At 44.2% G+C, this 23,035-nt stretch overlaps 1 protein-coding gene across 2 annotated transcripts in view; it reads right to left on the reverse strand.

Moving 5' to 3' along the window:
- The window catches only part of ANXA7 (annexin A7), a 387,587-nt gene that overhangs the window by 87,868 nt on the left and 276,684 nt on the right, over positions 1-23,035 (reverse strand). For both annotated transcript variants that reach the window (XM_069240454.1, XM_069240455.1), the window contains exon 10: positions 16,392-16,562. In XM_069240454.1, coding sequence (XP_069096555.1) covers positions 16,392-16,562 — 171 coding nt within the window. The remainder of the gene's footprint in view (positions 1-16,391; positions 16,563-23,035) is intronic.

Here is a 23,035-nt window from a genome sequence, read left to right on the forward strand (position 1 = left end):
ATACACATGCTGTGCATAGACTAGTAAGCAGTTATCTCCCCAAAAGCGGTGGTTCAGCCTGTAGGAGTTGAAGTTGTTTGAAATAATGTTCGTAGTACAGCTTGACCTACTGTGGCCTGTTGTGCAGTTAACACATCTACACAGTAGTGTTTGGTAAATGTATGAGGCGTAGACCATGTTGCTGCCTTACATATTTCGTTCATTGGAACATTTCCTAGAAAGGCCATGGTAGCACCTTTTTTTCTGGTTGAGTGTGCCTTTGGTGTAATAGGCAGCTCTCTCTTTGCTTTAAGATAGCAGGTTTGAATACACTTAACTATCCATCTAGCAATGCCTTGTTTAGAAATTGGATTCCCTGTATGAGGTTTTTGGAAAGCAATAAATAGTTGTTTTGTTTTTCGAATTAGTTTTGTTCTGTCAATGTAGTACATTAGCGCTCTTTTGATGTCTAATGTATACAGTGCTCTTTCAGCTACAGAATCTGGCTGTGGGAAGAACACTGGTAATTCTACCGTTTGATTCAAGTGGAACGGTGAGATCACTTTTGGTAAAAATTTTGGATTTGTCCGTAGAACTACTTTATGCTTGTGTATTTGAATAAATGGTTCTTGTATGGTAAATGCTTGAATTTCACTCACTCTTTTTAGAGATGTGATGGCAATCAAAAATGAAACTTTCCATGTTAAGTATTGCATTTCACAAGAGTGCATGGGCTCAAAAGGTGGACCCATGAGTCGTGTTAAGACAATGTTGAGGTTCCATTAAGGAACTGGTGGTGTTCGTGGTGGTATAATTCTCTTTAGGCCTTCCATAAATGCTTTTATGACTGGTATCCTAAATAATGAAGTTGAGTGCGTAATTTGCAGGTAGGCTGAAATTGCAGTAAGATGTATCTTTATTGAAGAGAAAGCTTGCTTTGACTTTTGCAATTGTAGTAAGTATCCTACTATATCTTTGGCAGATGCGTGTAAGGGTTGAATTTGATTATTATGGCAGTAATAAACAAATCTTTTCCACTTATTTGCATAGCAGTGTCTAGTGGTAGGTTTCCTAGCTTGTCTTATGACCTCCATACATTCTTGTGTGAGGTCTAAGTGTCCGAATTCTAGGATTTCAGGAGCCAAATTGCTAGATTCAGCGATGCTGGATTTGGATGTCTGATCTGTTGTTTGTGTTAACAGATCTGGTCTGTTTGGTAGTTTGACATGAGGTACTACTGAGAGGTCTAGTAGTGTTGTGTACCAAGGTTGTCTTGCCCATGTCGGTGCTATTAGTATGAGTTTGAGTTTGTTTTGACTCAATTTGTTTACTAGATATGGAAGGAGTGGGAGAGGGGGAAAAGCGTAAGCAAATATCCCTGACCAGCTCATCCATAACGCATTGCCCTGAGACTGATCTTGTGGGTACCTGGATGCGAAGTTTTGGCATTTTGAGTTTTCCTTTGTTGCAAATAGATCTATTTGTGGTGTTCCCCACATTTGGAAGTAAGTGTTTAGTATTTGGGGGTGAATCTCCCATTCGTGGATCTGTTGGTGATCCCGAGAGAGATTGTCTGCTAACTGGTTCTGAATTCCTGGAATAAATTGTGCTATTAGGCGAATGTGGTTGTGAATCGCCCAATGCCATATTTTCTGTGTTAGGAGACACAACTGTGTCGAGTGTGTGCCTCCCTGTTTGTTTAGGTAATACATTGTTGTCATGTTGTCTGTTTTGACAAGAATGTGTTTGTGGCTTACTATGGGTTGAAATGCTTTGAGCGCTAGAAATACCGCTAACAGTTCTAAGTGATTTATGTGAAACTGTTTTTGCTGAATGTCCCATTGTCCTTGGATGCTGTGTTGATTGAGGTGTGCTCCCCACCCTATCCTGGAAGCATCTGTTATTATGTATTGTGGCACTGGGTCTTGGAAAGGCCGCCCTTGGTTTAAATTTATACTGTTCCACCATTGAAGCGAGATGTATGTTTGGCGGTCTATCAACACCAGATCTAGAAGCTGACCCTGTGCTTGTGACCATTGTGATGCTAGGACTGTTGTAAGGGCCGCATGTGCAACCTTGCGTTTGGGACAATGGCTATGCATGAAGACATCATGCCTAGTAGTTTCATCACCAGTTTGACTTGTATCTTTTGATTTGGATACATGGTCTGTATTACATTGTGAAATGTGTGAACTCTTTGTGGACTTGGAGTGGCAATCCCTTTTGCTGTGTTGATTGTTGCTCCTAAGTATTGCTGTGTTTGACACGGCAGAAGGTGTGACTTTGTGTAGTTGATTGAGAAACCTAGTTTGTGGAGGATTTCTATGACATATTTTGTGTGTTGTGAACACCGTCTTAGCGTGTTGGTTTTGATTAACCAATCGTCTAGGTACGGGAACACATGTATTTGCTGCCTTCTGATATGTGCAGCTACTACTGCTAGGCATTTTGTAAAAACTCTTGGTGCAGTTGTTATTCCGAATGGCAACACTTTGAATTGGTAATGTATCCCTTGGAATACAAACCTTAGGTACTTTCTGTGTGCAGGATGTATTGGTATATGGAAATATGCATCCTTTAGGTCTAGTGTTGTCATGTAGTCTTGTTGTTTGAGCAGTGGGATTACGTCTTGTAATGTAACCATGTGAAAGTGATCTGATTTGATGTAGATATTTAATGTTCTGAGATCTAGTATAGGTCTCAGACTCTTGTCTTTTTTGGGTATCAGAAAGTACAGGGAGTAAACTCCTGTGTTTATTTGTTGTTTTGGTACTAACTCTATTGCTTCTTTCTGTAGCAATGCCTGAACTTCTAGTCCTAGAAGATCTATATGTTGTTTTGACATATTGTGTGTTTTCGGTGGGATGTTTGGAGGGAATTTGAGAAATTCTATGCAATAACCATGCTGGATAATTGCTAAGACCCAAGTGTCTGTTGTTATTTCCTCCCAATGTTTGTAAAACTTGGTTAGTCTCCCCCCCACAGGTGTTATGTGTTGGGGATTTGTGACCTTGAAGTCACTGCTTGTTTGGAGGAGTTTTGGGACTTTGGAACTTTCCTCTATTCCTTTGAAATTGTCCCCCTCTATATTGTCCCCGAAAACCTCCCCGCTGATACTGGCTCTGGTAAGTGGGCTTTGTTTGTGAGGTTGTGGCTTCTGTGGTTTGCCCTTGAAACCCCCCTCGAAATTGTGTCTTTCGAAATGTGCCTCTGCTCTGTGGGGAGTAGAGTGCGCCCATGGCTTTGGCCGTGTCAGTGTCTTTCTTAAGTTTTTCGATCGCAGTGTCCACCTCTGGCCCAAACAACTGCTGTCCGTTGAATGGCATATTCAGCACAGCTTGCTGTATCTCTGGTTTAAATCCTGATGTACGCAGCCATGCATGTCTCCTTATTGTTACTGCTGTGTTGACAGTTCTAGCAGCTGTGTCTGCAGCATCCATTGCTGACAGGATCTGATTATTGGAGATACTCTGTCCTTCTTCTACTACTTGCTGCGCTCTTTTTTGGAACTCCTTGGGTAAATGTTCAATAAGGTGTTGCATCTCATCCCAATGGGCCCTATCATATCTGGCTAGCAAAGCTTGCGAATTTGCAATACGCCACTGGTTTGCTGCCTGTGCCGCCACCCTTTTGCCTGCAGCATGAAATTTTCGACTTTCTTTATCTGGAGGTGGTGCATCTCCTGAAGTATGAGAGTTGGCTCTTTTGCGCGCTGCTCCCACTACAACAGAGTCTGGTGTTAGCTGTTGTGTAATGTACACTGGGTCTGTTGGTGGCGGTTTATATTTTTTATCTACTCTTGGAGTAATGGCTCTCCCTTTAACAGGCTCCTCAAACACTTGTTTGGAGTGTTTTAGCATTCCGGGTAGCATAGGAAGACTCTGATATTGGCTGTGTGTGGACGACAGTGTATTAAAAAGAAAGTCGTCTTCAATGGGCTCTGAATGAAGGCTGACATTATGAAATGCCGCTGCTCTTGACACCACCTGTGCGTAGCCTGTACTATCCTCTGGTGGCGATGGTTTAGCTGGATAGCATTCTGGACTATTATCTGACACTGGTGCGTCATAAAGGTCCCATGCGTCAGGGTCATCTTGACTCATTCCTGTATGAGTTGGGGATTGCATCATTGGTGGAGTGGCTACCGGTGATGGTTGCGGAGAGTGATGTGGGGATGGTGGCGGTGTTACTTGTTTAGCCACCTTTGCGTGTGGCTGTTTGTCCTTGTCTTGGAAGGCAAGCTTGCGTTTCATTTTGACTGGAGGAAGAGTGCTGATCTTCCCTGTATCTTTTTGAATAAAGAGCCGTCTTTGTGTGTGATCTGGCTCTATTGTCTCCAATTCCTGTCCAAATCTATGTGTCTTCATTTGTGTGGACAGTCCTTGTTCCTCAGTGTAGGAACTTGTTTTCGGTTCCGAGGCCGGATATTTCGGTACCGAAACCTTTTCGGCTGCTTTTTTCGGCTCCGACGAAACCTTCTTTACTTTCGGCGTCGTGCTCTCTCGGTACCGACCCGTTTCGGTGCCGCTGTCTCGTGCCGAATCTTCTCTGAGCCACTATCTCGGGCCCGAGATTGCTGTGTGCCTGTATCTCGACCGGAGTCGGATGACTTCGACACCAGCTCGCCCTTTTTCGGTGCCGATGAACGGTCACCTATTTTTCGGGTTAAGCCATGGGCTGTTGGCGGTGGCATCCCCTGGGCTTTAGTGCTTTTCTCATGAGTTCTTGGTTTCGACGTCTTACTCACGGTTTTAGGCGTTTCCTCGGGATCGATCTCCTCAGAGTCAGACTCCTGGGTGGAGAATGTTTCTTCCTCCTCCTCGAAACGCTCTTGTCCTGTCGGCGCCGACGCCATTTGCACTCTTCTTGCTCTTCGGTCCCCGAGTGTCTTCCTGGACCGAAACGCTCGACAGGCCTCACAAGTATCCTCCTTGTGTTCTGGTGACAAACACAAGTTACAGACCAGATGTTGATCTGTATATGGATACTTGTTATGGCATTTTGGACAGAAGCGGAATGGGGTCCGTTCCATCAGCCTTGAAGAGACACGTGGCCGGGCCGACCAGGCCCCGACAGGGATGGAAAAAAACCCCGAAGGGCCACCGAAGCTCTTCTTAATTCGGTGTCGATCTGTTGTAACTAACCCGATACCGAAACGCAAACAATACCGACGATTTTTCCGAGATTCTAACTAACTTTCCGACCCGAAACACGGAGCGAAAAGGAACACGTCTGAACCCGATGGCGGAAAAAAAAACAATCTAAGATGGAGTCGACGCCCATGCGCAATGGAGTCGAAATGGGAGGAGTCCCTCGGTCTCGTGACTCGAAAAAAGACTTCTTCGAAGAAAAACAACTTGTAACACTCCGAGCCCAACACCAGATGGCGGGATGTGCACAGCATGTGTATCTGCAGCTACACATGCCATCGAACATACATATATATATATAATGTCACTTACCCAGTGTACATCTGTTCGTGGCATGAGACGCTGCAGATTCACATGCTGTGCATTATCCTGCCATCTAGTGTTGGGCTCGGAGTATTACAAGTTGTTTTTCTTCGAAGAAGTCTTTGAGTCACGAGACCGAGGGACTCCTCCCTTACGGCTCCATTGCGCATGGGCGTCGACTCCATCTTAGATTGTTTTCCCCGCAGAGGGTGAGGTAGGAGTTGTGAATATACTAGATGTGCCCATGCAATGGAGTAGGTATGTATGTACATAATGTGTATTAAAATAATATTTATTTACAAATTTACAATTTTCATTCAACTAATAACCGCTACAGGCTCCCGGGGAGGTGGGAGGGCGCATGTGAATCTGCAGCGTCTCATGCCACAAACAGATGTACACTGGGTAAGTGACATTTTCCGTTCGGTGGCATGTGTAGCTGCAGATACACATTCTGTGCATAGACTAATAAGCAGTAATATCCCCAAAATGCGGTGGCTTAGCCTGTAGGAGTTGAAGTTGTCTGAAATAATGTTCTTAATATAGCCTGTCGTACTGTGGCGTGTTGTGTTGCTAACATATCTACACAGTAATGCTTAGTGAATGTATGAGGCATAGACCAGGTAGCTGCCTTACAAATTTCTGTCATAGGTATATTCCTCAGAAAAGCAATTGTGGCGCCTTTTTTCCTAGTGGAATGTGCACTTGGTGTAATAGGTAGATCTCTTTTTGCTTTAATATAGCAAGTTTGAATTCATTTAACTATCCATCTGGCGATGCCTTGTTTGGATATAGGATTACCTGCATTAGGTTTTTGGAAGGCTACGAACAATTGTTTTGTTTTACGAAATTGTTTTGTTCCGTCAATGTAATACATTAGTGCTCTCTTTATGTCTAATGTATGTAAGGCTATTTTGGCTACTGAACCTGGTTGTGGAAAGAAGACTGGGAGTTCCACTGTTTGGTTTAGGTGGAATGGCGATATGACCTTTGGTAGGAATTTGGGATTTGTACGGAGAACCACTTTATGTTTATGTATTTGTATAAAGGGTTCTTGTATAGTGAATGCTTGTATCTCACTTACTCTTCTAAGTGATGTGATAGCTATTAGAAAGGCTACTTTCCAAGTTAAGTATTGCATCTCACAAGAGTGCATGGGTTCGAATGGTGGTCCGATGAGTCGTGTTAATACAATATTAAGGTTCCACGAAGGTACTGGTGGTGTCCTTGGGGGTATGATTCTTTTTAGTCCCTCCATAAATACTTTGATGACTGGGATTCTAAAAAGCGAGGTTGTATGTGTAATCTGCAGATAGGCAGATATTACAGTGAGATGTATTTTAATGGAAGAGAATGCTAGCTTAGACTTTTGTAAGTGTAATAAGTAGCTTACAATGTCCTTTGTGGAAGCATGTAGTGGTTGAATCTGATTAGTGTGGCAGTAGTAAACAAATCTTTTCCATTTGTTTGAGTAACAATATCTTGTAGTAGGTTTTCTAGCTGGTTTAATGACCTCCATACATTCTTGTGTAAGGTCTAAATGTCCATATTCTAAAACTTCAGGAGCCAGATTGCTAGATTGAGCGATGCTGGATTCGGGTGTCTGATCTGTTGTTTGTGTTGTGTTAACAGATCTGGTCTGTTTGGTAATTTGATGTGAGGTACTACTGATAAGTCCAGCAGTGTTGTGTACCACGGTTGGCGAGCCCAGGTTGGTGCTATGAGTATTAGTTTGAGTCTGTTTTGACTTAGTTTGTTGACCAGATAAGGAATGAGTGGGAGAGGGGGGAAAAGCGTAAGAAAATATCCCTGACCAACTGATCCATAATGCATTGCCCTTGGATTGAGGGTGTGGGTACCTGGATGCGAAGTTTTGGCATTTTGCGTTTTCTTTTGTTGCGAATAGGTCTATTTTTGGTGTTCCCCAGCGTAGGAACTGATCCTGTAGGATCTGGGGATGAATTTCCCATTCGTGAGTTTGCTGGTGATCTCGACTGAGATTGTCGGCTAACTGGTTCTGAATGCCTGGGATGTATTGTGCTATTAGGTGAATGTGATTGTGAATTGGCCAATGCCAAATTTTTTGTGCTAAGAGACACAGTTGTGACGAGTGTGTCCCTCCTTGTTTGTTGAGATAATACATTGTTGTCATGTTGTCAGTTTGACAAGAATGTGTTTGTGGGCTACTAGTGGTTGAAATGCTTTTAATGCTAGAAACACTGCCAGCAGTTCCAAATGATTTATGTGAAGTTGTTTTTGCCGAGTGTCCCATTGACCCTCTATGCTGTGCATTTTTGAGGTGTGCTCCCCTCCCCATCATGGAAGCATCTGTTGTGATCACATCTTGAGGCACTGGGTCTTGGAATGGCCGCCGTTGGTTTAAATTTATAGGGTTCCACCATTGAAGCGAGAAGTGTGTCTGGCGGTCTATCAACACTAGATCTTGAAGCTGACCCTGTGCTTGTGTCCATTGTTTTGCTAGGCACTGTTGTAAGGGCCACATGTGTAATCTTGCATTTTGGACAATGGCTATGCATGAAGACATCATGCCTAGAAGTTTCATTACAAACCTTACTAGGTAGTGTTGGTTTGACTGTATGCTTGATGTTATATTTTGGAACGCTTGGACCCTTTGTGGACTTGGAGTGGCAATTGCTTTTTGTGTGTTGAGTGTTGCTCCCAAGTATTGTTGTATTTGGGATGGCTGCAGATGTGATTTCTGGTAATATATAGCGAACCCTAGTTTGTGTAGAGTTTCTGTAACATATTGCGTGTGAAGAAGACACTGTTGTTGAGTGTTGGTTTTTATTCGCCAGTCGTCTAAGTATGGGAATATGTGCATGTGCTGTCTCCTTAAGTGAGCGGCTACTACTGCAAGGCATTTTGTGAATACCCTTGGGGCTGTTGTTATCCCGAATGGTAATACTTTGAATTGATAGTGTACGCTGTGTATCACAAACCTTAAGTATTTTCTGTGGGAAGGATGGTTGGGTATGTGAAAGTACGCATCCTTGAGATCCAATGTTGACATGTAGTCCTCCTTTTTTAGTAAGGGAACCACGACTTGAAGTGTTACCATGTGGAAGTGGTCTGACTTGATGAAGAGATTCAGTGTTCTGAGGTCTAAGATAGGTCTTAACGTTTTGTCCTTCTTTGGAATTAGGAAATATAGTGAGTAGACGCCTGTTCCTTTCTGATGGTTGGGTACTAACTCTATTGCTTGTTTTTGTAATAGTGCTTGGACCTCTATTTGTAATAGGTCTAAGTGTTGTTTGGACATATTGTGTGCCCTTGGGGGCACATCTGGCAGGAAATTTGTGAAATCTATGCAATCCCATGTTGGATAATGGCTAGGACCCATACGTCCGTGGTAATGTGTGTCCAGTTCTGATAGTATACAGTAAGTCTCCCCCCCACTGGTGTTAAGTGTTGGGGTTTTGTGACATTGGAGTCACTGTTTGGTTTGGCTTGTTTTAGGTGTCTGGAACTTTCCCCTTCCTCTTGGGAATTGTCCTCCTATATACGAGCCACAAAACCCTCCCCTCTGGTATTGTGCCTGATAGGTGGGTCTGGTTTGCGAGGGGAAAGGCTCCGGTGTTTGCATTCGAAACCCCCCTCTAAATTGTGGCTTTCCAAATGTGCCTCTGCCCTGTGGGGAGTAGAGCGCGCCCATGGCTTTGGCTGTGTCCGTGTCTTTCTTTAATTTTTCAATTGCTGTGTCCACTTCCGGCCCAAACAATTGTTCTTGGTTAAAAGGCATGTTCAACACTGCTTGTTGGATTTCTGGCTTGAATCCAGAGCTTCTTAACCATGCATGCCTGCGAATGGTTACCGCAGTGTTGACCGTTCGTGCTGCTGTGTCTGCCGAGTCTAATGCACACCTTATTTGGTTGTTGGATATTGCTTGTTCTTCTTCCACAACCTGCTGGGCACGTTTCTGGTGTTCTTTGGGCAAGTGTTGTATAATGTGTTGCATCTCGTCCCAGTGTGCCCAATCGTTTCGAGCAAGTAGGGCTGGTGAATTAGCAATCCGCCATTGATTGGCTGCCTGTGCTGCCACTCGTTTGCCCGCTGCGTCAAACTTCCTACTCTCTTTGTCAGGCGGTGGAGCGTCTCCCGACGATTGAGAGTTTGCCCTCTTTCTTGCTGCTCCTACAACCACCGAGTCTGGTGTAAGTTGCTGTGTTATAAACACAGGATCCGTTAGGGGAGGCTTGTACTTCTTCTCCACCCTAGGCGTGATAGCCCTTCCTTTAACTGGCTCCTGGAATACCTGTTTTGCATGTTTGAGCATACCCGGGAGCATTGGCAGACTCTGGTAGGAAGCGTGGGTGGATGCCAAGGTGTTGAACAGGAAATCATCCTCTATTGGCTCAGAATGCATTGCTACATTGTGGAACGTAGCTGCCCTTGATACTACCTGCGTATATGCAGTACTGTCCTCTGGAGGTGAAGGGTTTGTTGGGTAACAATCTGGACTGTTATCTGATACTGGTGCATCATATAAGTCCCATGCATCAGGATCATCCTGTGTCATGCCTGTATGTGTAGGTGACTGCATTGGAGGTGTTCCCACCAGAGACAGCTGTGGTGAGTGTAGTGGGGAAGGTTGGTGGTGGGGTTTTTTCTCTGGCCACCTTCACCTTCGGCTGCATTTCTGTCTCCTGAAATGCCAGTTTTCTTTTGGTTTTAATTGGAGGAAGAGTTTGTATTTTTCCAGTCTCTTTCTGGATATGCAACCTCCTTTGCGTATGGTCTGGTTCATCCATACTTATTTCCTGCTCAAATCTGTGTTTTTCATGCATTTGGCTGGAAAGTCCTTGCTCTTCTGTGTAAGAGCTTCTTTTCGGCTCCAAAGCCGCTTTTTTCGGTACCGATGTTTCCGATAAAGTCTTTTTCGGTTCCAACGTTATTTTTCTCACCTTGGGTGAGTCGAACTCTCGGTGTCAAGATCGGTCGGTGCCGGAATCTCGACCGGAGTCGGAAGTCTTCGGCAAATCTTTGGCCTTTTTCGGTGCCGATATTTGGTCACCTTCTTTTCGATGGGTTAAGCCATGGCCTGCTGGCAGTGGTGTCCCCTTGGCCTTAACGACCTTTGTGTGAGTTTTGGACGGGGCAGTTTTACTCACTGTTTTTTGCATTGTCGTGGGTCGCTCACTTTCGGATTCGTCAGAGTCCGTCCCCTGGATGGAAATTCTTTCCTTCTCCTCGACGTCGAGTTGTTCTCTCTGTGTCGACGCCAGTTTCAGTCTTCTCGCTCGTGGATCACGTAGGGTCTTTTTAGATCGAAACGCTCGACAAGCCTCACAAGTATCCTCCCTGTGTTCTGGTGATGAACACAGATTACAGACTGTAGGAAGTTGGCTCTGTATGTGCTATTTCAAAGTAAGGAATAGCATGCACAGAGTCCAAGGGTTCCCCTTAGAGGTAAAATAGTGGTAAAAAGAGATAATACAAATGCTCTATTTCGTGGTAGTGTGGTCGAGCAGTAGGCTTATCCAAGGAGTAGTGTTAAGCATTTGTTGTACATACACATAGACAATAAATGAGGTACACACACTCAGAGACAAATCCAGCCAATAGGTTTTGTTATAGAAAAATATCTTTTCTTAGTTTATTTTAAGAACCACAGGTTCAAATTTAACATGTAATATCTTGTTTGAAAGGTATTGAAGGTAAGTACATTAGGAACTTTGAATCATTTCAATTGCATGTATACTTTTCAAGTTATTCACAAATAGCTACTTTAAAAGTGGACACAGTGCAATTTTCACAGTTCCTGGGGGAGGTAAGTTTTTGTTAGTTTTACCAGGTAAGTAAGACACTTACAGGGTTCAGTTCTTGGTCCAAGGTAGCCCACCGTTGGGGGTTCAGAGCAACCCCAAAGTCACCACACCAGCAGCCCAGGGCCGGTCAGGTGCAGAGTTCAAAGTGGTGCCCAAAACGCATAGGCTAGAATGGAGAGAAGGGGGTGCCCCGGTTCCGGTCTGCTTGCAGGTAAGTACCCGCGTCTTCGGAGGGCAGACCAGGGGGGTTTTGTAGGGCACCGGGGGGGACACAAGCCCACACAGAAATTTCACCCTCAGCAGCGCGGGGGCGGCCGGGTGCAGTGTAGAAACAAGCGTCGGGTTCGTAATGTTAGTCTATGAGAGATCAACGGATCTCTTCAGCGCTGCAGGCAGGCAAGGGGGGGCTTCCTCGGGGAAACCTCCACTTGGGCAAGGGAGAGGGACTCCTGGGGGTCACTTCTCCAGTGAAAGTCCGGTCCTTCAGGTCCTGGGGGCTGCGGGTGCAGGGTCTTTTCCAGGCGTCGGGACTTAGGTTTCAGAGAGTCGCGGTCAGGGGAAGCCTCGGGATTCCCTCTGCAGGCGGCGCTGTGGGGGCTCAGGGGGGACAGGTTTTGGTACTCACAGTCGGAGAGTAGTCCGGGGGTCCTCCCTGAGGTGTTGGTTCTCCACCAGCCGAGTCGGGGTCGCCGGGTGCAGTGTTGCAAGTCTCACGCTTCTTGCGGGGAGATTGCAGGGTCTTTAAAGCTGCTCCTCGAAACAAAGTTGCAGTCTTTTTGGAGCAGGTCCGCTGTCCTCGGGAGTTTCTTGTCTTTTTCGAAGCAGGGCAGTCCTCAGAGGATTCAGAGGTCGCTGGTCCCTTGGAAGGCGTCGCTGGAGCAGAGTTCTTTGGAAGGCAGGAGACAGGCCGGTGAGTTTCTGGAGCCAAGGCAGTTGTCGTCTTCTGGTCTTCCTCTGCAGGGGTTTTCAGCTAGGCAGTCCTTCTTGTAGTTTGCAGGAATCTAATTTTCTAGGGTTCAGGGTAGCCCTTAAATACTAAATTTAAGGGCGTGTTTAGGTCTGGGGGTTAGTAGCCAATGGCTACTAGCCCTGAGGGTGGGTACACCCTCTTTGTGCCTCCTCCCAAGGGGAGGGGGTCACATCCCTAATCCTATTGGGGGAATCCTCCATCTGCAAGATGGAGGATTTCTAAAAGTTAGAGTCACCTCAGCTCAGGACACCTTAGGGGCTGTCCTGACTGGCCAGTGACTCCTCCTTGTTGCTTTCTTTGTTCCCTCCAGCCTTGCCGCCAAAAGTGGGGGCCGTGGCCGGAGGGGGCGGGCAACTCCACTAAGCTGGAGTGCCCTGCTGGGCTGTGACAAAGGGGTGAGCCTTTGAGGCTCACCGCCAGGTGTCACAGCTCCTGCCTGGGGGAGGTGTTAGCATCTCCACCCAGTGCAGGCTTTGTTACTGGCCTCAGAGTGACAAAGGCACTCTCCCCATGGGGCCAGCAACATGTCTCTGGTGTGGCAGGCTGCTGGAACTAGTCAGCCTACACAGACAGTCGGTTAAGTTTCAGGGGGCACCTCTAAGGTGCCCTCTGGGGTGTATTTTGCAATAAAATGTACACTGGCATCAGTGTGCATTTATTGTGCTGAGAAGTTTGATACCAAACTTCCCAGTTTTCAGTGTAGCCATTATGGTGCTGTGGAGTTCGTGTTTGACAAACTCCCAGACCATATACTCTTATGGCTACCCTGCACTTACAATGTCTAAGGTTTTGTTTAGACACTGTAGGGGTACCATGCTCATGCACTGGTACCCTCACCTATGGTATAGTGCACCCTGCCTTAGGGCTGTAAGGCCTGCTAGAGGGGTGTCTTACCTATACTGCATAGGCAGTGAGAGGCTGGCATGGCACCCTGAGGGGAGTGCCATGTCGACTTACTCGTTTTGTCCTCACTAGCACACACAAGCTGGCAAGCAGTGGGTCTGTGCTGAGTGAGAGGTCTCCAGGGTGGCATAAGACATGCTGCAGCCCTTAGAGACCTTCCTTGGCATCAGGGCCCTTGGTACTAGAAGTACCAGTTACAAGGGACTTATCTGGATGCCAGGGTCTGCCAATTGTGGATACAAAAGTACAGGTTAGGGAAAGAACACTGGTGCTGGGGCCTGGTTAGCAGGCCTCAGCACACTTTCAATTGTAAACATAGCATCAGCAAAGGCAAAAAGTCAGGGGGCAACCATGCCAAGGAGGCATTTCCTTACACAGACCAAGTGTTGGTCTGTATAAGGATACTTTGATTGGCACTTCGGACAGAAGCGAAAGGGGGTCCGGTCCATTAGTCTTTGACGATGGATGTGGTCGGGCCTACCAGGCCCCGCTGAAGAACGGAAGCCCCGAAGGGCCGTCGGAGCGCTTCTGCGATCGGTGCCGATACAAAAGCACTAAACCGGTACCGAACGAGAACAATACCGTCTAATTTTCGATATTTAGCTAACTTTCCCGATTCGAAATATGGATTCGAAATATGGAGCGATCAGGAACACGTCCGAACCCGATGGCGGAAAGAAAACAATCTAAGATGGAGTCGACGCCCATGCGCAAGGGAGCCGAAAGGGAGGAGTCCCTCGGTCTTGTGACTTGAAAAGACTTCTTTTGAAGAAAAACAACTTGTAACACTCCGAGCCCAACACTAGATGGCAGGATAATGTACAGCATGTGTATATATGCAGCTACACATGTCACCGACAAATATATATATTGATTGTTGCCAATTCTTGAAACATTACAGGAGAGCATGGCTTAGTCCTGATGACTAAATATTCTTTAAAACATTTCCCAATTTTAATTCAGGTTTATCTGGGATAACTCAATTAAAACTATATTACGTTTCTCTAAACAGCTCTTATAGGGCATAGCCTTTAAAATGTAAGGCAATTTGCATTGTTCTTACTCCACACTGATATAGGTGATTAGTTGCTCCAAGGCATTATTTTTTCTATTCTCTAGGTCTAAAAAGAATCAACTGGATATAGTCAATCATTTCCTGTTGTCTAACTAGGAGCAACTATTAGTTCCTTGTGCCATCACTAACAAATTCTTGGCTATTATTATTGTCTGATAATTCCTAAGTAAGGTTTTCCAATGTAACTTTTCAGCAGATTTTTCCTTGATAATTACGTTAAAACAGGATCACCACTGTGTCTTTCCTACATTCCTTTTTTTTTGCAGGCAGTTGGGTGTTTGGGTTTTGCAATTCTTGTCAAAATTAGAGTGTTCCTAAGTGTCAGACTCTTCTTATACTTCTATATGTCTTGGAGCTAAATTAAGAGAGATTTCAAGAAATCAATGAGTGCTTGGTATGCTCTAACTTTCTGGTTACTGCTGTTACACTATTTGACATTCTTCCCTGGAGTTGTTGGTAGTGTTCTCTACTTGGTTACCTATGCCCTTTCAGCCATTACTTAGACATATTCTGTGGAAATAGATGTATGAAAAACAACTTGTAACACTCCGAGCCCAACACTAGATGGCAGGATAATGCACAGCATGTGTATATCTGCAGCTGCACGTCACCGAACATATATATATTTTGATTGTTGCCAATTCTTGAAACATTACAGTGTGTGATTTCTGTTCAAGATTTCTGGGGATCCTAATATTGTTGGAAAATGGCATACCTATTCTGAGGTGAACTTTAAATTATTTTCTTGATGCCTGTGGTTGTGTAATAAGCCAAGCAGAGATTTACTGTAAAGGAATTTCGAGGATTATTGAGGTGGCCCTCACATTTTTTTAGAAATAGGCACCAATACTGATTTCATCTGGTATTGAACAGATGACAGAGGCTTACTTGCAATGTGAGAACGACCAGTACCACCAGCCCAAAAGTAAAGTTCAGATGGAAAATTAGCTTTGTCTCTTCAGAAAGGTTTACATCAATTGAATCCCAAAACATAGAGAAGACCTTACAAAGACTGGTCAGTCACACTTCTTTAATAACACAATGGGGCAGCGGGTCTGAACACACCTCTAACCCATTTCACTGATGCACTTTATATTCCTCAGTCATTGTACAGACCCATTTGCTGACTGAAGTTATTGATACACACTAATTTATTTATAGATTCTCTAAATTAAAGTAATTTAGAAAACAATAAACAAAATAATGCGGGCACCTGGTTAAAGTTAAATGCTTAAGGTGTACCATCAAAATAGGCATATGCTCTGCTTCTGTACCACAGGTCAAAAATAATTATCTTGGGCTCAACAGATGACCGCCAAATTGGCATCTGTTTCCAAATAGTATGTAACGTGATGCAGTTTCTCATTCTACCTAAGAAGGTGCCAATCATAGAAGCTATTGTTACTTTCAGTACCTTATATGGATAGGCTTTACCTCAATAGCCCCAGATATTTGTTCCAGCTGTTACACGTGGTGCAAAATGCAGCTGCTGGTTGGTGTGTACTGGCAGAAACCTCAGGGACACATTTCGCCAAATTCTCAGCACACTGCAGTTGCCTATAGTCCTAATAGTGCATTGCAATGCCCTGTTTCCGGCACATATAGTTGAAAGCATGCTGGCCACTGTTTCTGCCAGTTGAAGTCAAGCCAAACATTTCTTTCTATCCATAACTGGACATCCTTACCCTCTCATATACCTAAGGATAAAAGATTTAGAACAGGCGGATGCAGGTTTCTTGTGTCTGCTTCCTCACTCTGGAGATTAGTGCTTTTTACATTCTGAACAATTGGAAGGACCCATGAAATTCCATAACAAACTCCCGCTCTTCTGTTTTGACTTCATAGCTCCTTTGAATGATTCTTGAACTTGGAGCCGGAATGTAGAGGTTAAATTATGTCCTATACATTTTATAACAGAACATATGAAGGGTTAAAGCAAGAGTTCTTTCATGCAAACAGTTGAAGAAATGCCCCTTATCTGTTTAAGCGGTGTTAAAGAAGTGCTCTTGTAGAAGCATAACCAGGGAGAAAAGTTACTGTTCCCAAAGCCAATTCTTTCAGCACCGAGGAGCCCAAGTTGGAATTGACAGTGTTTTCAGCTTGAGATTTTAAATGGGTATAAAACATGGCAATTTAGTTGCAAAATTTTTCATGCAATAATATTAAACATCAAGGTGAAAAGATTGCAAATAAGGGTAAAGAAGTGGAGCTGAACACATGTGTACCTTGAAGTAAGCTTCCACGACAGCCTTTAGATGAGGAAAGCTTCGGCTTGCGAGGACCAAGTTAAAAGAGGACTCGTCTGTGCCAAGTTTTCCCTCGCCCGCTTGGTAAAGGCGCTGTGCATCCTGCTGAGCCATTTGGTAGTTCACAGTCTGATTTTCATCTCTGTTTCCCTACAGTCAGGAAAATGTAGTAACATTACATTTCACAGATATTTATCAGGATCAGTATCTCAAACGATGTTTGGAGACAAAGGTACAACGCAAAACATTTCATAGACTAATAAACTGCATCACTTCTTCTGCTCTTATGCTAAATGTAGAAACTTTTCAAATCTTTAAAAAATAAAATGCTCGCATTTACTAAGCATGGGCATGGCCAACACCTTAGAACAGTGGTTCTCACGTTTGAACTTCAGTGGACCCCCATTTTATCATTACTGGAACCCGGGGACCCTCACTGGATCATTATTGGAATGCAGGACTCACCACTAAGTCATTACTGAAAGCTGGGGACCTAATCTGTTAATATTATTTAATATTCTAAGCAGTCGCGGACCCCTTGAGGAGGCTTCGCAGACCCCCGTGGGTCCCTGAACCGCAGGTTGGGAACCATTGCCCTAGAACTAATATGCCCATGAAAACCTATTTCAGCAAAGCAAGACTAAGGAGAAATCACCTACTAAATAAAGTTTTCACTTACTTAACTGCCTTGTTCAAAGTGTATCTTAATAAATTGTCTACAGTAATATTTAGTTCCCATTTTTCAAAGATAAATTGGTTTTGACATAAGGCATTTGACAAGGACTATATCACACACAGCACATAAAACAAATAGAATTATTTGACAAAATAGTAGTATTAGCCAATAATACACAATATCTTAGAAAATCAAAAGGCAGAATACTACGATCTGAATGGATGACCTTCAGGTTACACCCCAAGTAGCTCCATCACGTGTGTTGGGCCACCGAGCTATTACCAGGTCTTAATTTACTACAGAACAGTTACACATCCATCAATCAATCAGTGTTTGTAGAGCGTGGCTAATCACCTGCAAGGGTATCCAGGCACTAAGATCCTGGTGCGATCAATGAGCGAGGTCTCGAGTCCTTTTTTGAATTCTGTGAGAGATGATGCTGTTGGGAGGTCATTCCAAGACTTGGCGGCGAGGTAGGAGAAGACACGTCCTCTGCTGTGGCTTTGACCGAAGCGGGGAGTGTCAGTGAAGGCGAGGGAGCCGCAGTGTAGATGTCTGGAGGGTTGGTAGGAGTTCAGGCGGTGGTTGATGCATGTTGGCCCTTGGTCAAGGAGGACCTTGTAGGCATGTATCAGCATCTTGAATTGGCATCTTTTCTGGACAGAGAGCCAGTGGAGGTTCCTGAGGCGGTTGGAGAGAGGGGGGTGTGGGTCTGTTTGGGAAGGTTGAGGATGAGTCTGGCAGTTGAGTTCTGTATCATATGGAATCTCTTCAGGAGTGGGGTGGTGATTCCTGCATAGAGCATGTTGCCGTGGTAAATTTTGCGACTCTCATCATGCAGTTGTGGAAGTTGGTCCTGGAGGTGTAGGGGTCTTCTGAAAGCTAGAGGATGAGCTGGGTGTCACCTGTGTAGGAATTATGTTGAGGCCAGAGGTTCTGACCATGTTGGCTAGGGGAGTCATATATGTGTTGAACAGGGTGGGGCTCAGGGATGACCCTTGTGCATCTCTGCACATGAAGCTTTTGGGTTCCGACGTGAAGGGTGGTCGGCAGATTCTCTAGATTTGCCCTGTGAGGAAGGATGCAATCCATTTGAGGGCATCACCCTGGATCCCAATGTGGCGTCTCTTGATGAGTGTGTAGTGGGAAACAGTGTTGAATGTTGTTGGACAGGTCAAGAAGGATCAGGGCCGCTGTGTCTCCCCGGTCGAGGAGGCTTCTGATGTCACCGGTGGCAGAGATGAGGGCTGTCTCAGTGCTGTGGTGGGTGCGGAAGCTAGTCTGGGAGGTGTCCAGCAGATCGTTGATCTCCAGGTGTTCGGTGAGTTGTTGGTTGATAGCCTTTTTGAGGACTTTGGCAGAGAAGGGGAGCAGTGAGATGGGGCAGTAGTTTTTAAGAGTGCTGGGATTGGCGGAGGGTTTCTTGAGGAGGGATCTGACCTCTGTGTGTTTCCACTGGTCTGAGAAGGTGGCAGTGGTTATGGATACATTAAGGATAGAGGTGAGTTTGGTGGTGATCTTCTTGCTCCGAAGATTGGAGAAGTGATGGGTGCAGGAGGTCCGTGGGTGCCCCAGAGTGGAAGGAGTTCATGATGTTCTGCAAGTAGCATTCTACTTTGACAAAGCCAAGATAAACATGCTTCCTGTTAAAGACAGCAACTTAATAATTTTATACAAAATTTACTAAGTGTTACCATCATCCTTCAAGAAAAGCCTTTTACACGTTTCAAACTAGCTTCAATATGATGGTTTTATACAGATTACATATTAGGCTGTCCACTGTTTCCAAAAAAGCCCATATAAAAAAAGGAGGCTTATGAGTGCTGCTGAGGATGATTTAACCTACTTGGCTGTCTCAAACATTACCACTCTCTTCCGTGATACCGGACAACGTGCTACTTTGCATTTATTTTCCTTGTAGCGCGTAATACGCTTATTTCTTGAGTTCTCTGGCTCCATTTCCAACAGCAGTCGCCATCTTGGAAAGGTGGCTTTCAATGTTTAATTTGTTTATTGCTTTTTTTTTTCAACTATCAAAGACCTTTATTCGGCTTAAAGCCATAAAAGGATAATGCCATAATAAATCAACAATACAAAACATGCTTATAAAGATCCATAAAAACACCGCATAAGGTAAATAGTACAAAATAATTATATTTCAGCTACACACAGTGCCTAAAAGGATTGACATACATAATGTATAATGCATATCAGTTTTCCAAGTCTAAGTTTTGGAAGTACTATAAACATTCTTTATAAAATCTAAATTCTAAGGTACATAAGGGTGGACACAAATGTAACAACCTTAAAAAGAAAGCTGCCATAAAGTGCAAGTGCTAGGTCTAAATCACATCAGTTAAAATCTAGATTCAGTATTCACAACCCATGACTGATTCACCACTCATTAGCAGCAACAAAATGTACTTCTTTGTGATCAATCACAGAATTATTATTCATGCGGGAATGTGCTTAGTTATGATCAGACTAGATGGGGTACTTGTTGTAATAATTTCTTCTCGATATATCTAATAATCCAGCATGCTTTTTAGGAGCATGCTATGGCCTTATCCGAAATTTGCCAATGGGACAGGTTAATAACGTTGGAAATAGTATAGCTTGCAGTATTCTAAAGGCTCAAGGCCGCTTTGTCTCTAGCATATGCTACTGTTAATAAAGAGCTACTTATTCCAAATACAATACAGGAAATTATGTTAGCCCCTAAGATTCTTAAAACTTCCTTGTACTTCCTAATTTCTAGGTTACTACAGATTGGGCGGATCCATTTCCTTCTAGGTTTCTCATAAGCTTTGCAAAAGAGAAGCACATGCTCTGTAGTTTCAATACTACCCATGTTGCATAAGCTGTAGGTTAGGTCATCTCTGTTGTTTCTCTGCTGCTGATCCAATTTGGCAGTAAATGCCCTAACTTAAAGGGTATTGTATCAAAATTTTATGTAGAGTGTTTTTGCACGCCTTGTTTGAATTATGTTTAGCCACTCTTCGAAGCTGGGATTTAGTTTAATATTTAAACATTGGATGATCAGTTTTCCAAGTACAGGATTTTGATACAAATTGTTAAAAAGATGATCCCAATACACTTGTTTCAAGTGGCCATTTGAAAATATGGGGTTCCTCCCCAAAAGATTTAAGGCCAAGTTTGAAAACCAAGTCCTAACATGGCGAAGCCAGGGAAAGGTTACAGATCTACCTAGATCCAATAGTTCGATTAGTGCTTCCCTGTAATGGACTAAATCTTGTTTTGTCCACAATCTGCACCAATAGATCACTGGCTTAAAAACTGCTAAATGGCCAATTTGCTTTATGTTCAAATCGAGGAATATTGGGTTCAAAGGTGTTGAAGCAGGTAATCCTAATAAATCAACCTCTTATACGATTATTTTCTTGCAGTGCTAGTTGTTTCAAATTAGTTCGTCCCCATAGCTCTGCCCCGTAGAGTGTGGTGGCCTGAGCCTTATGTCTATAAACCTCAAGCAAGGAGAATATTACCTTTACTCCTGTGTTCTGATGTTTATTACTAATCGTTGTGGAGTTATGAACAAGTGACACTTTTGCTCTGTCCACATGCAGAGCCTATGAAAGCTTAGAATCCAGTATGACTCCTAGATAATAGAAGTTTTTCACACATTCAGGCTTTTGCCCCAGGATCGAAATGTTCCTCTTGAGCCTTCTATGAGGTCTAAGCATTAAATATTTTGTTTTTTCAATGTTAATTTCTAACCCTTTTGTCATACAATATTTGTCGAATTTCTCTAATAGGGCCTGTAGGCTCATTGGAGTTTGGGACATCAGAATGATATTGTCTGCAAAGAAAAGTGCGGGGACAAAGCCCCGCTTAATCTTGGAGAGTCATGGACACCCTGCTTAAGATGGTTGCCTACATCATTAATGTAGAATAAGGTTGGTGCGAATACGCACCCCTGTCTCACTCCCCTATTGATGGGGATAGCATCTGTTAGCTCACTGTTCAGACCCCACCGAACCATTGCATAGTTGTTCTCATGCAACCTAATTATCTGAAGTAAGGTTTTTCGGGATACCCTGTTTCATTTAGTGTCCCACAGAGTGCCTCTGGGGACCACATCAAAGGCAGCACGTAATCTATGTACGTAATTTAAAGATGGCTTCTCTTCAGTTTGATGTATCTCCACATGATACATAGGAGCCTGAAGACCTGGTCGATCGTGTTAGTTTCTGGCCTGAAGCCTGCTTGACAAGATGTTAGAATATTACCCTCTTCCATCCAGTCAGTTATTCTATTTAGCAGCTATCTGACTTGTATTTTTTGCAGCTCATCAATCAGCCTAATCGGCCTATAGTTCCCCAGGCTGCTGTCTAGGACTTTTTTTTATAGATCCGGATGATTTCCGCTCCTTTCCACATCTCAGGGACAGGGTCACCAGATGCTATTGCTTTGCTAATTAGAATTATGTATGGAGCCCATATATCAGTACTATGTCTGAATAGGTCTCCAGGGATCTTATCCAGGCCCAGGACTTTACCTAGTTTAATGGACTCTATGGCCGCCACCATTTCTCTCAGGCTAAAGCAGATTACTGTTGTAGTCAAGTTTGATTGTTCCCTGGCAGAAAGGGAACGTTGAGAATGCCCCAGTGGTTCGGAATAGAGATCAGTAAAATGGCTGATCTATGTACCAGGATCTATGCAGTGCTCAGTGTTCGTTATACCCTCTTTACTTCCATGAGCAATTAGCCTCCAAAAGGTTACTGTATCTTTACATCTAGCTGCACAGAGGCTATCAGCCCAATTCTGATCATCCCAGTTTTTCTCTGCATTGGCCAGGATTTCTTTTATAGTTGGCCCTTGCCTCCTGTACTACTATCTCATATACCAGGAATTAAGCTGCCTAGGGCTATTTTCATCCCGGCCTGGCATTTGTCATGTTGTTTTGGTGAAGTAGGATCTCAATGCTATAACCAAAGATTGATGGATATCTAGAATAGGTATTTCAATGGGTCTTCTATTGATGTATGGATTCAATGGGTTTGCAAACGTATTACATATGCTTGCCATGTCTCCCAATACCGAAGGCCATTTTACTGACCTACGATTGTTACTAACAGTAGTTTGGGGTCCTACTCTATCCTTTCCCATGCAGCTTAGCTCTGAAAGACACCCCCTCAGCTCTATACGTAATGGGAAAAGATCACTTTTGCTTCCATTATCTATTTTGGATGTTACTGTCCTGTCCCATGTTGTTAGGCTGTGCATAATATAATTGAGTCTTGAGCGGATCCTGCCTCTTTGGAATGTATCCAAGTTGGAACCACCCTGGCCACTTCTAACATTGCAGGCCTTTAATTTATGTTTCACAGTAAAGTTCATAAGTTGCAAAGCTGCAGTCGTGCAGGAAACTAGCACTTCCATGGACCTCTTACCGTGTCTTCATCCTTTACCAAATGCTCAAGGCCAATTATGGGTTCATAGTTGCAATTAAAATCTCCCCCTCTTAGTATCGTTTAATTCGGGGAATATCTTTTAACATATCATCTAGGATTCCTATTGAATATGACTCCAGATTTAGGCCCTCATTATGCGGAATTCATACTGGCGGTCTGAACACAGACTGCCAGCCTGTTGAGGACCCCGCCAGCTGTATAATCAACATTTCACTAGGTTGGCAGGCGGAAACAGTGTTTCCGCCAGCCCCCCAGCGAAATGCTGTGCCAGAACATTGCCGATGGCTCCGCATGGAGCCGTCGTCAAAGCCGCAGTGCGGCAGGTGCAGCAGCACCAGTCGCGCAGTTCACTGCCCGTAAATCAGGTAGTGACCTGCGTGACGGGGCTGTGCACGGGGGCCCCGGAGCACCCATTCCACCAGCCTTCTCTGGCAGGGTTAACCGCCAGAGAAAGGCAGGAGAAAAACGGGTTCTTTATCCAGAAGACAGCGCTGCAAGAAGCGCTGCCCT

Source organism: Pleurodeles waltl, chromosome 6 (genome assembly GCF_031143425.1).
Source record: "Pleurodeles waltl isolate 20211129_DDA chromosome 6, aPleWal1.hap1.20221129, whole genome shotgun sequence".
Classification (NCBI taxonomy): Eukaryota; Metazoa; Chordata; class Amphibia; order Caudata; family Salamandridae; genus Pleurodeles; species Pleurodeles waltl.